The sequence below is a fragment of the Lampetra fluviatilis genome, chromosome 11 (assembly GCF_964198595.1).
Source record: "Lampetra fluviatilis chromosome 11, kcLamFluv1.1, whole genome shotgun sequence".
Lineage (NCBI taxonomy): Eukaryota > Metazoa > Chordata > Hyperoartia > Petromyzontiformes > Petromyzontidae > Lampetra > Lampetra fluviatilis.
The window spans coordinates 5301370-5320193 of NC_136285.1; the positions used below are offsets into that span (position 1 = coordinate 5301370).

At 45.2% G+C, this 18824-nt stretch overlaps 1 protein-coding gene across 2 annotated transcripts in view; it reads right to left on the reverse strand.

Annotated features, from left to right (window-relative positions):
- Nucleotides 1-18824, reverse strand: part of LOC144934741 (contactin-2-like) — a 121173-nt gene that overhangs the window by 35865 nt on the left and 66484 nt on the right. For both annotated transcript variants that reach the window (XM_078860834.1, XM_078860835.1), the window contains exons 4-8: nucleotides 17303-17432; nucleotides 16231-16400; nucleotides 8369-8464; nucleotides 2823-3038; nucleotides 1342-1444 (exon numbers count right to left, since the gene is read on the reverse strand). In XM_078860834.1, coding sequence (XP_078716960.1) covers nucleotides 1342-1444; nucleotides 2823-3038; nucleotides 8369-8464; nucleotides 16231-16400; nucleotides 17303-17432 — 715 coding nt within the window. The remainder of the gene's footprint in view (nucleotides 1-1341; nucleotides 1445-2822; nucleotides 3039-8368; nucleotides 8465-16230; nucleotides 16401-17302; nucleotides 17433-18824) is intronic.

Below are 18824 nucleotides of genomic sequence, written 5' to 3' on the forward strand. Positions count from 1 at the left end.
GGGCTTTTGCCATGCCTTTGGATTTATTGAACTTACCGCCTAATTTAAAAGAGTCGGCTTACACGTGCTACACGTGTCGTGCTTTAATTGATGGGGGGGGGGGTCTTGGGAACCCAGGCCACGTGTCTCTAATTGAACGCAGATGACATCGTACACCTCACATTCTCTATTAATTTCCTTCAATTAGTTTCCTCGCGTTATTTCCTCTAATCAGTGGCGACTGCAGCTCAGCCGGCGCCAATATTTAATGAAGCACTGATTGAAATGGCCTCTATACCCCGCATGCCGAGGCTAATGATCCCAAAAGTAGAATCCCAACGGCGTGATGCGATCTTTATCGTAACAATACGGACGTAGATCGAGATTGGGCCGGATAACGGAGTGGTTAGAGAACTTTGTTTCCACGTTCATATTCCGGTCGACTCGGCAAATCATACTTCAGAGCTCGAATAAACGAGCATGGCTTTGGAAGGTCATCATCCTACAGGAGACACTGGCCCTCACCATGCCTATGAGAACATTCAGGGCTGCCATTGGAGATGAGCACCTACCCCCACTGCTTCTTTTAGCAGAGACTTCAAAATCGTCTAGAACTTTACATTGCTCCCTCGGCACCTCCGATTAGCACGGTTGGCAACGTACGGTGCGACAGAAGTTCAACATCCATACGTAAATGAAGGCCAGACACGCCAATGGAATTAGGAAGCGCAATTGAACAAAGGACTGCACCTTTGGCAGCAGCACGCATGAACTTGGTCTCGCAAAACGTTTCCCAAGACAACCAAAAACATCTGTGAGCGTTTTTTTTTCTTCCCAGGGCAATGTTATTGATGAATGTGTTGAATTCTTTAATACAATTTGGGTACACATGGAACAACTCCTGTATAGTGTGACATCGTTGCATGCTTAAGATATATACTTAGTATTGGACATGGTTTGAAAAAAGATGAGTTTTTTAATTCCTCTGAAATTGCAATACACCCCCCCAGGGAAAATGACACCATCAGGGATTCCATAGCTGCGGTGGCATTACAGAAAAGGCCATGCCAGCAAATCTGTCATCCTTTAAGGAGACGTAAGACTGGAGCGAGGCTCAGGACAGCAACAACAAAAACAACAACAAATGCCGCTCGCCACCAAATGGTAGCGACGTCACCACGGCACGAGTGCCCCGCTGGGTGCACCATTCTAGGTGGAACAGCGATACCATGGGCTGGGAAGGCCAATATGGACGTGAGATCGTGCACCCTTCCCCCTCCGCCGCACCTCTGATTAGCACGGTCGGCTACGTACGGTGCGAAAGAAGTTCAACGCACATGCGCGCATACAAGAAAGACTCACTTCCCAAGAGCGAAGCACTCGAGGCGTAGGTTGTCTCCCTTGAGCACCACCGTCTCCGCCGGTGGCTTCACCTCGATGCGCGGCAGCAAGCTCGTCATGGGGGCTGCAGAGCGAGAGGAGGGAACGATGTCAGATGGCCCCGTGCTCGTTTTGCGACGAGCTCGCGTGTCGAGTCGCTGGGAACGGTCGAAGCACATCGCGCCTGTTGTTTTTGCCTCAATAGTTGGTGACAAAGACACGAGCACATTTTCACAAGTAATAATTTGCAAAAAAATCGATTGAGAATGACAATTTCCCAGCAAATTAGTGGGTGCTGTGTGTTGCTCACTGCTCGTTGTTTTAGGCCTTTGGGCATGTGCTGAGTAACCATGATAAAACGACTAAAATTTGTGTAAACTACCTCCTGTCATTAAGAAAAGAAATAACACAATTGTTGTAACATACTTTGAAATATCGATTTTTTTTTGGAGAACTTACAACGTGTTTTTAAAATCGACGGTTCTTTCTCAATACACTGCTGGATGAAAGGCTTCCCACGCAGCGTCGGTCGTGGTCATCGTTTGACCATACTTCACCGTGCTTGTCAATGAGGGTTTATGAAGGCTGTTGCCCAGGATTGGTTCAGATTTCACTCGCCACCGATTTTAGCCACAGCTGGCCAGTAATTAGATTCAGGTCACCGGGTTCAAAGCGCAGCAAGCTACCTAATGCGACTCCACTGCCCCATCAACACGCCGATACTTTTAAAATGTGAGCATGTGTGAAGTTAGGGGGGTCAAGCTGGCATGGGGGGGGATGGGTGGGGGTCAAGAAGGTTATAAATTGTGAGGTTAAATGCAAATAAAATTGCCGACACCCCCCCACCCACCACACTCTATCAAAAAGCTAATGGAGGCAGCTGCTCGCACGTCTAACGATGTCTCCATGCCCCATGTGGTGTATTGCCACCTTAATGTGTTGTGCTACGAGTGCTGGATTACAGGCGCCAATTCCACCGTGCTCACTCCACGGCAACCCAAGTGAGGACTTGCGGGGTTAATCCACGTATTGAGCATTAGCATATCATCTCGAAAGATTTCACCACGCATTACTGCAGACATCATCGGGAGATGAAGCGGTGCATTTCATCTGGTCTCCAAATCCCTTATTGTATGGCACTTGGCTTTCTCATTGGTCGTTGGTCCTGCACGTGTCTGCCAATCACCAAATACCTGTATGGGACTTTCTAGACACGCCCAGTTGCATGTCTGACCCAACGCTCGGGAACAGGATGGCTATTTCCAGCACAAAACTCAGCTCGCATTTGCCTTCCCTATTGAAGCGAAAGATTGAGAGAACAATTGGTATACCCAGGACGACCACGCTTTGGGTCACGGACGGCCACTTAAAACATTCGCTCCGAACCATGCAGGCTTAAGCGGAAGACTCGCAGCGCATCCCGAACGCGCGTCAAGGAGAGCGAGGCGCCCCCCAAAACTCACAGTCACGCCGGATCTCGAGGGGGGCAAAAGCGCTGAAGATGTTGACGTTGGGGCTGTGGCGGCCGAGAGTGCTGCGCACGAGGCAGGCGTAGCGCCCGGCGTCGCTGGCCTCGACGCGTGCGATGTACAGGTTGCCCGTCTGCTGCGACACGAAGCGCCGCTCGTCCTGTGGTACCAGCTCCGGGAACTCGTTGAGCAGCCACTGGTACTCGACGTCTGCAACAGCCACGGCGCAACACGTATGTATGTGTGTATGTAGGACTTGCCAAAGACTAGTACCAGCGGTGTCAAGATCGACCTCTGTCGAGGAGGCTCGTGAAGGACGCTACTAGGCAGTTGGAGACAGCCACCGGAGCGGAGCTAAAATGCAGCAAGTTAGCACAGTAGGGGCTACAGCTGGTGCATCTGCCAGTCATCTCATTCAGTCAACCCATGGCACCTGGGTCTGTCCCGTGACCTCCTGCCAGCGAGCATTCGACACTTCACGTGGCCTGAAAGTGCACCTGGCCTGGCACAGGTACCGTGGTGACGTCCCCGTCGCAAGCTAAAAATAGAACGTCCACTCTGCCCAACTTTGGCTACAATCTCCTAATTCAAGAAAATTGCAAAGTAGAAAAGGGTACAATGGAATCACTCTCAATGTCCAATCTCAGAACCCAAGCAGGGTTTGAGCCTGGCTAGTGATTGAATTGTAGACTGCCTGGAAATAGCAGGTGTCATTCGGCTCGATCTATGAGGTGGTCAGGAAATATTCATATAGCAATGGATTCAATCCATCTGTCTGGAGCTTAAGAATGTTATCTTTTTGTATGCATGGGTTTTCTTCAGCTATTTCATTTTCCTCCCACATTCCACAAAAAAACAACCATGAATGAAACTGGCAAAATATCTTAATAGAGCCTTGAGACTCGGTGATAATTTAACGGTTAAATAAATGGTATTATTTGCACATTTAAAACTGCTCTATTCATTTTTATCCAAAAAATTGTGGGCACTTTTGTCAATTGCAATTTTACAGATGGTGATCAAAATGAAATTAAGATACTGTATAAATGCATAACCATGTGGAAAAGAAATCACGTGACTAAATTTGCACGAAAAAGACGGGTGACAGATGTAACCACCTGTTTATGTTATGGAACTCTCACACAGTGCAACGCTTACACTGTGACTCCTCCATAAATGGTTTATCGCAAAGGCATACGATGATAAACGGCTTTTACCCACAACCACTAAAGCTCGGCTCTTCACGATGAGATTCGTTTTTTTATTATCTCTGGAGAAAATGTAAGTAAATCGCATAAAGATGTCTGTGCCGTGTGTCAGAGGCAGTCTTCTATATTCAAACACAAAGTCATCTTCAAAAGAAAGAAGCTTCGAATCTTTCTGTGGATTTGGCCGAATTTAATTCACACCTAACCATAACAAGGGTTCGAAAGGCAAGCACACATAGCTCAAAAGTCGTATTATAGACCATTCCTGGTAAATCTACATACTTAACATTACACTAATATCAAATCCTGGTCACAAGAATGATCCATTAATGTATTTTACATGTCCTTATTTGCGACATTTGTCTCTTTTGAAATAATGAAACCAACTGGACAATTCTCTACAGGTTGAGTACAATACACCGCCATGCCTCGCAAGCGATGTGCTGTCCCAATGGGCGACTATATCGCTGAAGAGCTTCCTACGGAGCCATCTACCAGTGTACCTAGCTAGTTAACCAGAAACACACCCATACCAATACCCAAATATTTACCAACTGACACACGTAAAAACACCCATCCACCCACCTACCTGCCTGTATCAAAGATCAAAGATCCCCCGTATAGCCTTAACAGACTGTAGGGGCAAGTGCTGTTAGCGAGCACCTATGAAGGCCAGAACGGTACACGAGGGGGTGGGTGGCCAGCACCACGCCCGACCGCCTTTGTCTCCCTAGTGGCAATGTTTACACACCGCACCAGGTACTCATTTGAGGCTGAGTCGACCTAGGGGAGGCCCGGGACCGGTTCAGATAATCGTCACTGGTGTTGGCCGTGAGCGGGAATCGAACTCGTGTCGCCAGGTTCATAGCGCAGCGCGCAAACCGCTGCACTATCGCTCCCCACCCATCCACCCACCTACCTGCCTGTATACACATGTAACTACCCACTCACTGGCAAACCTACCTACATAACAAAATAAATAAGCAGGCAATATGCCTTCCCACATATCGACTTACCTACCCATCCAAACACTCAACCACCGACCTAGCTATCTGTTTGTCTAACTACTACCTACCTAACTGAATAAACATAACTACCCATTCACCGCCCTACCTACCCATTATCAAAACAGCCATACACCCACAAATCTGCTTACCTACCTTTCACACCCAAATACCTACTTACTGAGACACTCACTCACACATCTATCTACAAGCCACCTTTGAATAACACAATTATATTGCGATTGCTAGAATGCTGCCAACTTTCATTTGCATTACGCTCACAACGTCGATTTTGCTATCTGAGAATTAGAGAGATTACTGTGTGCGAGGTCGGTCACTTTGTTATTCACAACTCCAAGCAGTGCATCTCGGCACAAAACACGACCGGAGGATTGGACGCAGGGGGGGACAGATAAGACTCGTATAATCCACACGTGCCGCCCTAGTTGACACAAAAACCCAGCGTTTGTAAAGAAAGAGCCATTTGCAACCATGCCTCGTAGTCTCCTGAATCAAATTTATACACAATGACCCAATATAAATCCTCGAGTCGACAGAGACCAGCCGCTTGCTACTGCTGCTGCAAATGTATGAGGTCCCTACAGACTCTGTTTTAATACCAAAACCTCTTTTCCCAGGCGAGGTAGGGAAATAAATTTGGCTGGTGGTCAGACTCTTACACAGGTCATTTCGTGTGATACCCCTCTCCCCGCCCCCCCCCGTTTTAACGACCACTGTCAAGAGATTATTGCGTGTTGTGCATTTAATGCGGCAGACGATGCCCGGTCAACTTGGCCAAGGATATCACACTGCAGCTATTGGCCACCTCCATATCTCTCTTATCCAGCTATTTCCTCGCAAAATGATTGCATTTTTTTTATCATTGGCAGCTGTGACGAAAAAAACATTTATGTCAATCCTAGTGCAACAAAGGGGGGAGGGAAGTATAATTTGTTTCCTGTAGCTGTACTGTTCGCTGCCTGAAATAAAAGCAATATAACATGACCAATTTAATTATATAGTTTGGCTCGCTCAACTTAGATTGCTATTGCGGGTCAAGTGTTAATTAGATTTATTTATTTTTCCACAGGTTTTTCTTGGTTACGCAACAGTCGCTGTTCCACGGAATAACTCGTCGCGACTGTAGGCATGTAGAATCCCCACCACCGGATGGGGGATTTTTCTCTCTAACTACTCATTTGACCATTTTTTGCTTCGTTTTATTTGTTCAGCAAGAGCATGAGCTGTGAGTCGGTGTTGATACTCTAGAAGGATCCCGACGTGGGGGGGGGGGGGGGGAGCTTCACCCAAATCCTCATGAACACGTAATGGGGCCTGCGACACGGCCGAGTGGAAGCACGTTTCCCCACTTTTGTTGCAAAGGTTCGCAGTTGGAAAAAAGCAGAGTGCAGCCGCCCTGCTTATTACCGCAGGGTGTAATAACCGCTGTGATATGACGAGCCGTCCGCTTCGCAGTGGGTGCGCCAATCGCAAAGAGTCGGCGAATGCGTGCCGGCATCAGGGTCCAAATTTAGCACTTTGGAAAATTACCCGCAAATTACTCAATTGGGAAATCAATCAATTTGGATATCACGCAATTGGGATATCCATAGCAATCACCGCACCCCTACTGGCAGACGTGTGAATAACAGAAGCCGAACTCTCACCACAATCAACACAAGTGGCTCTCAGAGGTGGACAGATGTGGCACTCGTGATCAAATTGGGAAAGTCCAGTATACGTCGTTGAAAAGTGCAGGGTACAATAACCCATTTGTCACGTGTGTCAGGGAACACTTAAAAACGTTCAATATTGTTCCGACATGACGCTCTCTGAGGATACGTTGATTCCAAAGCATATTAACTGAACTTGTCGCAAGTCTCGACCTTCAACAACAAGCCGCGATTCGAACAACAGCAGGTGACAGTGAGCGATTATCCATGGGGCAGGGCGCGAGACGAGGCTTCCCAGTGCGTCTCAGAATGTAGCCAGAATTTATTACGAGGCCAGCCCTGGTGAAACTTCGGATCAAGTGGAAGGATCTGGAATTTATTTTGGAGCCCTATATCATGACTGATAGTGGGAGTACATTCATGTGTGGTTGTCAAAACCGGAAGTGCTCACGATAAATGGGGTTCGAGACAATCATCGGTGAGATCAGTTGTATGTTTTAGATTTTTGCTAATCTTCATGGCTTAAAGAACCTACATAGCATCTTAAAATCCTGCACAAGGGAAAGACCCAGGTTTAATCTGATAGGCCACAGAACTAAGTGCTGCTGTTATTGAGCACCTACTGCAGAGATATGTTCAGCAATACTCCTGGCCGCTTTTGCCTCCCGCGAGATATTTACACCACGCACTCGCGATTCATTTTGGGCCAAGGCTGCCGAGGAGATGCCCACGTTCTGTATTGCCATTTTGTATCACCATTAAAAATGTATCACGCGTCTCTGCTATTGTAGCAGTGGGTTTAACAGCTGAGACACTGCTATATGTAGAATCAGTCGATTAGCAGGCAGCGTGAGCTGGGGTAAAGTGTGGGTACTTCAACCTCTACCGAAGTGCTCGATAAGCATGGGAGAGTTGGCCAAATACCCTAGCTGGAGGGGCTCCCTCGATCTTCCTCTAGCAGAGGCCATTCCAGCAGTAGTGGTGTGAGCAATTACTTATTTTAGTTACGTATTTATGAGTTACTTATTTTACGTACGAATCTATCCAGCGAAGCTACAATGAGTCTTCAGACTCTTTTACAAGAGGGTTCGGTGCGTTGGGCTTTTATTTGAAGATAGTTTCAGCCAATGAACGATGAGTGTTTATACAAGTGGGAGGAAACTGGAGCGCCCGGAGAAAACCAACGTGCGTGAGGGCAGCAACACTCTGAGATGGACATCTGTGAAACCAACTGGACATCTGTGACAAAAGAGCTTTATAGCTCATCGCATTCCTCCAGTATAATTATTCTGATTGTGAGGTAGTAGGAGAATGGCAATTAGTCCACTTGCCGTGCCGCCTTCTCCTGGAGAGCCAGGGTTTGGCATCTGTACGAGTATGTATGTTGAACTTCCTTCGCACCATACGCAGTCAACCGTGCCAATCGGAGGCGCGGGAATGGAGTATCACAACATTTGTGCGGCGATCCAGCAACCCTCGCTGCCTCCACAGTGCTGGATTACAACAGGCCACGCGCGCGTAGCCACCAACCGCACGGCAAGCAATTGCAAAGACGCGCACCGTTGTTACCACCACCATCAATCCCACGCGAATAGCACAGCGAGTGGCCATCTCACATCCACCGCCGCCGCCGGGAAGTGACCACAACAACTCACCTGGGTAGTGGGGCGGGGGGTTGCACAGCAGCACCAGGCTGTTCTGCAGCCGCACGCGCAGTGGGCCCCGCTCCTCCGATGGGAACCGGTCCAGATCTGGAGCGGCACACGCAATTAAACATGCACAGCTTGCGGCAACCCACCGAAGGTGATGAATAGCAATGTTCCCGCACTCATTATGAGTTTGTTTCAATCAAAACCCCCGCAACATGAAAACAACAAAAACACCAAACATAAAATCATACACCGATGCCGGATGCATCATGTTTATCAGGGATGTCCAACCCCATAAGTGTATATTTATTTGATTAGAATTGACTGGTTGCATTATTGTAATATATTTTCTATTTTAGGCTGTGATACTGGAATAATACTAATTTTACCTCAAGCTGACGTGATGTTGCCATTGGTGCCCACTTTACAGCAGACAATGAATGGCTTTCTGCAATTTCTGCAGTAACTAATTCGCTGTAAAATGTCCTAAACTATCAGTGGGAATTGAGGAGTCAATTGCCATTACTAACGAGCTTATTTCTAACTGGCTCAGTGGAAAGGACACAGACGAACTAGTCTATCCCTGGGCAAGTAGGGGAAAAAAACCCACCGAAGAATGAAATCATCACATTAATCGCACAATAGGTTAAGACTGTGTATCCCTGCTCAAATAAGCAATTGTGTGGTGGGTTTTCTTTTCTGTCGGTGGCTCTGGGCCATTGCTTAAAATGTCACATCCCCATATCAAAGTGCAGCTTCCCCGTAGCATAACCACTTTCAAGGTCCCACAACGTGGCACTGATTTTATCAACCCCATCGGGGTGATGAGCTCGGCTGACCTGTGTACAAAATTTGGAAGCGCGCAATCTTCAACCAAAGCACCAAACAGCTGGACGTGTACATTCAAGATAAGTATTAACCGTTCGTTTAAATGATTGGATAGTTTGCTATTGCGCGATGAAAACATGTCAAAAAGCTTCAGTATACTTCGTCATCATCACCAACAACAGCCACGAACTATCCACTGCTGGATAAAGTCATCGCTATTCCTCACATAGTGCAAGAATCCATAAAGCTCCTGCGCACGAGCTGATTTCATCGTACCATCTCGGCGGTGGCAATCCTCTCGGGCGCGTTCAGTGCCAGGTTATCCTAGTAGCAAAAGTAGCGACACATGTAGCTACGGGCCCCGCACTTTCAAAGGCCCCGCGCCAAATGCTTTCAAGCTATCAATTCCGGTTCGGTGATTCTGCCTTCAACTTTTATAAGGATATCGATTTGTCGTATTATCTCACTGTATAGCAAGTAAAAAATACAATTAACTTACTATGCAAGTAAAAAATGTGTGTGTTTTAATATTTGTGTTTTTTAAATTTAGGGTCCCTTTATAACATATGCTACAGGCCCCTCACTAGCTTAATCCAGCACTGGGCGTGTTCCTTCTTCCTTCCGGCTGCCATTCCACCATCTCACGCAGACCGACCTCCGATTCATTCCTCCCTCTTTCTGTCCCTCGACGCAATTCCACGCATGCGCCCGGTCCCAAATTCTCTGTGCACCCTATTCAGTTTGTTTTTTTGTGTTCCGTCTTTTTCGTCGGCGTCAATTCTTCCGAGACATCGTCCATAGGCGTGACCATAACTACACCTGCAGTCACGAAAGTTTTACATCGAAATATAACTCCACCTGTTAGAGATAGCGGCGGTGCCTCCTCCTCAAGATTTCCCCCCCACACCCTCGCACACTCCTAGGGCCGGCCCCTGGCCGCACTGGGCCGTTGCTTTTCATTATCAAGTTCAGTTTTTCAACAGCAGTCGAACCTGCTCCAACTTGCCTCGTTATCTCACCCTGGTCCGCATTAATTCATTTCCCTGGGTATACACGAACAAATGATGTGTTTCCCAATTAAGTTGTCAAGCCCAACATTGCCACAAATAGACCACAAGACCTTGGTGATCTCGTCAAGGAGCATAAACCATCATGGGAACTCCAGTCATCCTCGCAGCAGCAGCAGCTGTTGGCTAGCCATCGAACAAAGATGGTCACTCGCCTTCAGATGCGCTTCTGCTGCCGTGTGGAACGCTCTTCCTTCCGATATTAGGAAGCCACTGGAGCTACGCACTTTTTAATAATCTAGATCAAAAACTAATTTCTTTCCAAACTGCTTTTCATGTTTAGATCGTTGTCCTTCCCCCGCACCTCCAACAAGCATGGTTGGCTACGTACTGTGGCGAAAGATTGTTCAACACACATACATTCCAGCTGTCTTTATTAGGCTCTTGAAATAATTTGCTCTAATCAATTTTCGTTGTTCAGCATGGGTCCCATGCCCACTTCATTAATTGGCTGTCGGGTGGATGAGGGTGCATGACACACATTTTACTTACACGAAAATCTGACCCAAAAATCTATTGCGAATCATACTTTCCACTGCTTATTATAATGACTATGGTCCTCAGAAAATATTGTAATGAGGAAACAAATAAGGAGTTTGTATTCCATAAGAGCGGTATTTTTAGCAGTGATGAACAGCTGACCCGATTTATCCAATGATAGGCACAGTCATAGATCCAAGCAGACAGCACTTAGTGTAATAATTCAGGAGGGGAAACTTTGTTACGATGGTTACGCCTGCAGAATGCCAAACAGGAGGAACCCGCAAGGTCACATTAGTCAGCGAGCTGAGGGGAATAGAACGTGGAGTAAGCCTTCCCTAAGGTGGAGAGATCTCGTTAGAATGGATTTAATACATTAGATTTATCTTTTGGAGCGACCTTGCAGTGCGAATCTTGTTATGAAGGGAAATTTACTGAAGCGATCGAGTTTGTTTGGTCTCAAGTAACCCTGTGGGTATCTGATGACGATTATGACAATATCGATGCTGATGATCATGAATATGATGACTGGCACTATTATAACTTGAAACTATAAAAACTGAAAGCCATTTTCTTCCCGTTCGAATTACCAATGGCATGGCTCATCTCTGTGGCTCACCCTGGACCCATGGTGGAAATTTTACATTTCTATGGCAGGGTCCAGTCCCATCATAGGGCAACCGATGTTGATCCCACACTTTAATTTACACCCTAATTTGCATCTGCTGTTTTTAAAAGCAAAAGGGTTGTGAACGTACACACGAAGCTGTGGCTCAAATAAAGTCCTTGGTAGACTACAAATTGTACAGAATGCAGCAGTCGGGGTGTTCACCCGAATCCCATTACGTGACCACATTTCTACTCCCGTTCTCTTATCACTGGTCAACAAAAAAAATCATTTTTTTCTGGTCTGGACTTTTGCAGCTGTTTTAGACTAATTTCATGGTGCTGATTCCAAATCTGATCTCAGATTTGCTCTATCACATCTCATTTTTATGCTATCGGCATACCCCGTTTTCATTGATTTTACCCGAAATTAACTCTGTCACTTATGATTGCAAGTTGTTGCGAGTCAGTGACTGCTTTAGTGTTAAAATATGGTGCTGTATTTTTAGGATAGTGTGTTTATAATATCATTTAATGTAGATATCCACATTTATTTAATATTTTTCTTCTGCAGTTTTTATTGAAAATGCAATATTTGATATCTCAAAAAACCTGATGTGATAGACAAAAACTAATTCCAGATTTGGAATCAGCACCCCAAAATTACCTTAAAACTGTTGGAATACCTTATGCCAGAAAAAGTGTGTTGACCATCACACTTGCTACCGGTCTTGAAACGAGTAGAGTTTAAGAGCCTTAATTCTAGATTTGAAGCTTTCGTGACTGCAATGATTCATATTCTTAGGTTTTTTTCGGTAAAGTCACGTAGGTAAAAACATTAAAAAGTAAAATAAAATAAAAATAAAAATCACGACGTTTCGGAGGCAACACAAGCTTCCGTCTTCAGGTGGTACCGTCACAGCCACGACAGCTGTATCAAGTAAATGAGAGATTTCAGGAGTTACCACTATGTTTTTATAATGGTTGGAGAAGGTGGTGGGGCAAGGGCCGCATACTTATTATTAATATGGTAAGGTGAGGTTTGAGACTAAGAATAGACTGCATAGGCTGAGCCTTTGTTATGGAGAGGTGCGGTTTGTGACTCAACCTGTAACAAGAAGACCACCACTAAACATAAATAAGATTGGCAAATAAGTGTAGTTAAATCTTTTTTGCATGGTTAATCACATCTTTCCAATGATTACTCAGTTTGTAACCGTCATCACGGTTGAAATTATGTCTGTGTTTGTATATTTGTATGGCTTCGTGTACAAACCTTTGATGGTAGCCAGGAGGTTTGCAGAGAACCTTGGTCTCGGAAAATACAATTTCATGAGAGCCTACCGAGTTGTAGCAATGATCGGCAACGGCCGAAGAATCAGTTCTGCCGTGTTTCAGATCTGACTTGTGCTCGCGGACATGATCAGAAACATGACGTTTCGTTTCTCCAATGTAGCAATCACCACAAATGCAACTCAATTTGTAGACTTCTACAAGTTTTTAAAGCCTTCCATGGGCTGACACCACCATATATTCACGAGCTAATTCATCCATACACCCCCTCAAGGTCGTTAAGATCTGCAGACTTCACCCTTATGTGCGTTCCTCAATCCTGGTTGCGTTCCTGCGGTGAGCGGGCATTTGCTGTGTCTGTGCCTCGGTTGTGGAATTCCCTCCATTTGTAAATTCGTTTAAACGGTAATGTGGATACTCCATTGGAACCTCATTTGCCAGTAAAAAAATATGATAATTGTTTTTTTACCCTTTTATCTGGCAACAAAACTGGCACCTTTTTTACAAGGAGTCATGTTTGCATAGACCACAAAACCTGCAGTCATAATGCAAACAAAAAACATAACTCTGATAATTATGACTGCAGGTATTGTGGTCTATGCAAACATGACTCCTTGTAAAAAAGGTGTCTCTTTTGTTGCCAGATAAAAGGGTAAAAAAACAATTATCAATGTGGATACTTTTAAGTCACGTCGAAAAACCACATCTTCTTAATTCTGTTTGTTCTATGTAACGCTTCTTCTCTCTTGGCCTTTCCTTAACCTTATTCTTAGAAGGCACCTTGAGATATTAGTGGAAGGCACCTTACAAATAAATGTAAATTATTATTAATCTGAAGATAGGGTACAATAAAATACAAAAGTATTTTTTGTAAAGTCAAATGTGAAATGTATTATATTTCTTACCAATTTAAAATGAAACTCCCCCAATCTCCACAGAATGTCAATGTATAAAAAAAAAATTTTTGTTGAACAGCACACACACATCATTCACATCTACACCCTGAAAACAGATTTGGCCCTGGGCTGCATGGTATACTATAAATAATACGTGTGTCAAATTAAATGGAATAATTTCAAATCAGTCTCTTGCTCGAAACAATTACAGTGACGGGTGCGACCCTGTGTGCTGCCACCATCACCTCCTGCTCACACATTAGCCTATTGCCCTTGTGCTGCACAACCTTGCAAATGTAGAGCTGCGAAAACACCCGACCACGTTTTCCAAGGGTTTGCATACGAGTGCCTCATTTGTACGTATGTTTGTATGTATGCAGAGCTTATTTCGCACTGTACGAAGCCAACCATGCCGAGGAAGGACAAACTAAACAAGAAAATCTGTTTTCAAGAAATTCGTTTTCAATCTAGACGATTTAAAAGTACATTGCTCCAGTAGCTTCTGAATAACGGAGGGCAGTGCGTTCCAAACGCGCCGCCAAAGCGCATCTGAAAGCCCCGCGATGCAGTGACAGCCGGAGCACTCTGGAAACACTGCTCTGGGAATTATTGTGGCCACGCCGTATCCCTCTCACTTCATCCTCATGATACCGTGGTGGTGTGTGCGATGGTGGATGCCTATATACCGGAATGTATGGCACTCCGCAAATTACAAATCAAGGATTGTTACATACATTCCAAATCATTTCGTGCCCAATAACCAAAAACAACAGGTTGTATTGTTTGGGGTGGTGAATTCCTAATATGAAAGATATATTTATAAACCACAATTCCGAAGCTCAAGATTGAATTACGGTGCATAGCAACGCTGCCTTGTCATGAGCTGCATGTATACGCTGTGCAGCAACAACACATGGCAGACAATCCCAGATTAGTACTGTAGCTACTCTGCAATACAGTACTGCTTCACCACACCTCCAGACCAATCAAGTTCCTTTAAATTCCATACGTGTCTTTATAACGTACACTAACACATTTCGATTTAAAGCTTTCGTGACTGCAGGGTTTCATCTTTTTCGACAGACCTGAGTCTGAATGACTCTGCCTTCTCAACATACCTGTTTTCCACCTGAAGACGGCTGCTTGCGTTGTGGCCGAAACGTCGTGAGAATTATTTTGTTATGTTTTATTTTTATTATTTTATTACTTCCCTTCTACGTGACTTTACCGAAAGAACCAAGAAGATACACTAACACATTCCATTAATAACGCTGCCTTAAATATATAAACAGGCAACGTTTCAGGCGATGACCCTTCTTCACGGTTGGCGTTAACAAGGGCTGGAGACTGCACTCTACACCAGGGGGCCCAGTGAGAATTAAAACATTTTAAACGTTTTCTGATGACCAGTTTTTAAATTGCCATATGAATCGTTCGCTAAACGTAGCTACTGAGTAACAAGACAGGCCCTTCAGTGATCAAAAAGTATTACTAAATTCCCTCTTTTGTATTAAAAGTTAAATTATAAGACGTTGCCGGCACATTGCATTGCGATTTATGACATCGCATTCATGAAATTATTAATTACGTATACGAACCTTATGCCAGGACCGTGGGGTCTCATAAGCCCCCGGCTATCGAATAAACATTATATTATAATGTAAACAAACACTTTGCTCTTTTTCACCGAAGGGTTTGAAGGATGGTGGCAAGTGTTGTTTTGTTAAACTATGCCTTTAAAACTGACAACTACTTACCTGTCGTACCTCTATTTAAACACACTATCGAAACAATAATTTACACCCCTCTGTCAATCATCGTGTTTGTCAGTGTGGATTTGTGAACACACTTTGTAAACAGTACATAAAATAGTACGCCTTTTCAATGCGCTGTTCATATTGTAACAAGCGTTTATACCAATGTTACTCTACAGAGTAGTGGGTCGCCGCTCCTCTTATCCGCATTGATACGAGCGGTATGTGGGGTCTATTGCTTAACTGTCCGTATGCACAGATGCACACGGACAGATGCACAGATGCATTCGGACAAGATAAGTATTATCAAACAGAAGGAATTAACGGTGCAATGCATCGCATCTGTTAAATATCTGCAGGTAATAGGATTGTCATTGATTGCTTCTGGCTGCAGACATTGGTAGGTCACAAATAATAATGAAGATAAGAGAGCAGTTTCATTGTATTATGCATACCGTGATGACAAATAAAGGACTCAAGTCGTGTCGGCAGTTTGAGCAGCTTTGGATAAGACTTATGATCCTGCCCATACCCGAGCATGGAGTGCATTCACTTGTTCAGCTCTTCTGCGCATTTGTCATCGCTGCTGCGCTTGGACGACATGACAGCATAATGATCCGCGCCAGGTGGGTCGCAGCGTTTATGTGCGCGGTGGGACAGAGTCGCCAAAAATAAATAAATAACGATTTTGACTTCCGTTTATTCGGGACCCCGGGGTCCCGCCATGAGGTTCATTTGTTTTGTTTTGTAATATTTCGAGCATTAAAACATACAATTACAGGTGGTAAAGTTTGGTCTTCATGGAAATAACAGGGCTTTGTTAAAAAAAAAAAAAACACCTCCATGGCGGGACAACGCTGCCCCTGAACTACAGCATTTCAAGGACACACTGGAACCACGATCCATTAGCCTCCTCCCCATCACCGTCGCCCAGCTCTACTCACAGGCGAATTTGAGCGTGGCTTGTTGACTGGCAAGGGTGCCAAATCTGTTGGTGGCCAGGCACTGGAATGTTCCCGCGTCCTGGTCCCTGTCGAGGTCCGAGATCACCAGGTTTCCGCCCTCCAGGCTGTATCTCTTATTCCACTTGACCTCCATGCCATTGTGACGCCATCTACGAAGCATTCGAAGAAAAGAAATATGAAAGTACGGCTCACGAAGACCGACAACTAGATTGTATGAATATACAGACCAGGGATTTTCAAGGTCTAGCATCTACCAATCAACCACTAGGCGCATGTAATATTTAAAAAGCTAGTCTACATTGAAATTGAGAAGACTGGTAAACGGTTAAGAGTTTGACAAGCCCTGCAGTCGACCGTAGGACGACTGCTGTGCGAGTGACTGTTAAGGCCAAAATGCCACAATCACGTGGTGTGGTTGGTATTATGGGTAGACATCAGCTTTCAGGCCACTATTCCAAACGAGACTCATGCTGGTCTCTTGAGTTCTTACCTGGTTACACAACACAAGCTTGACACTTCGTCTCTTGCACTGACAATTCACCCACTGCGTCAGGAATGAATTTTAGGCTGAGCAGACCTAGGAATTGGCCCAGGATGCCAGGTTAATATTCAAATTGCCATTGTTACATGTGGCCAGAAATCAAACTCGGGTTTTCAAAAAAGGTAGTTGTGGTTGTGATGTCCAAACAATGAATCACTCCCAAGTATTGTTGAGTGTGGTTGAAATCCACACCTTTAATGGGAGGACACTCATATTGTATATGAAGCCATGCTATTTGTACGGCTGCAAATAACTTTAACCACGAGCGTGCAAGTTTATTTACGTGCAAAATACTCCAACGTAAGTGCACATAATGATGAGCTGATATTTTACAAAAACCACCAACCCTATGTGCAAAACAGATGTATGCTCGCCCATTAGGGGTCCCCCTCTGAGCTGCTCGGAGGTGGGAGGGGGGGGCCCTAAAGTTTTGCTCGGTTTGCTTGGGCCTCAGCGCCGCGCCCGCCACCGCACACGGCCCTCGGCAGTGCCCAACAGCCCCCACGGTACCTGTACGTAGCGGGTGGGTTTGACTTGGCAAGGCAACGTAGGGTCACGGTTTTTTCCGGCGAATCCTCTGGATACAATGTGTCGGTCGGCTCCTCAAATAATATGGGACCAAACGGACCGATTTCTTCGACTGCACACACGCACAAAGGGTACACGAAGTCACCTCGTTTATACCGTGCTTTTAGCCGGTTCCTACCTTCACAGCGATGTACTCACAGGCACGACCACACAAAGAGGGGGTTCTTGTGTGGCCAGCAGCATGCCCATCTACCTACGTCTCCCCCAGTACCGATGTGTTCTACACATTCCACCCAGGCACTCATTTGTGGCCGAGTCAACTTCAAGAGAGGCTCAAAGGATGATTATTTACATTCGTAGCATGCATAAAATTCTTCAGCACCCCGAAGCACCTTAAATCACACATCTCATCTCAACCATTGCAATGTCCTACTGCAGCGTTCATGACAGATGCAGGTATCAATAACCACTGATGTGCACGCCTGGTTATGGAAACTCATCTTCACTAGGATTGGATCAGTGCGTTTAACCACTACACTAGGATTGGATCAGACTTTTGGGGTTAGTGCTGTTAGCGAGCACCTATGAAGGCCGGCACAGCACACAAGGGGGTGGTTGACCAGCACTATGGCCGACCGTCTTCATCTCCCCAATGCTGACATCTACACACCGCTGGTTCAACTAATCGTCAACGGTGTTGGCCGTGAGCGCGAATTGAACTCGGGTCGTTGGGTTCGCAGCGCAGCACGCTAACTGCTACTCGACCGCTCCTCACCATACCCTGAAATACACGCACATGTACTGTACGTGCGCACGGACACACACATTTTCCTGCCGACCCTCAAATGTTAATGTTTATTTTGAATGTGTACTTTGCCTTATCATATAAGCTATGGCTCTAATTTCCAGAAATAAATATCGGAGAAGGATAATGCACAAAGACACACACAAACAAGTGCACAACAATCCGCTTGTCTTTTGCGAGATTTTTCCAGTGAATTTGGCAAGGAAGCAAATATTATTGCATGATCAGATAGTGAGAAGTTAAAGATATAATTAATAGCACCGGGGGCGCATATATAGCCGTACATGTATAATCAATAAGAACAATATTTATTATCGATATTCCTACATCTGTTAAATCATAAGAAGCACATTTGTAAAAGAATGTAACACGTAGGCTTTAGCAACCAATATTATTCACGATCAAGTGTTTGGGTTAGATCTCGCAAATGTAAAAACGTGTCATACACCCATCTTCACCCGACACAGCCAATTAGTAAGGTTTGTTACGTGAACAAAACGTGGAAATGTGTGACTCCTTTGGCACCACCGTGTGCGAGAAAGAGCAAAGCCACAAGGCTTACGACTGAGTCCGACATTTCACCGGTGATTACAACCAGCACAATCAGGGGATCGCCACATATTATGGTATTGCGCAAGCAAACAAAATAAAAATATCCATGCAGTCTGTTTAGCCTCGTGGACTGCATGAGTGAGGTTG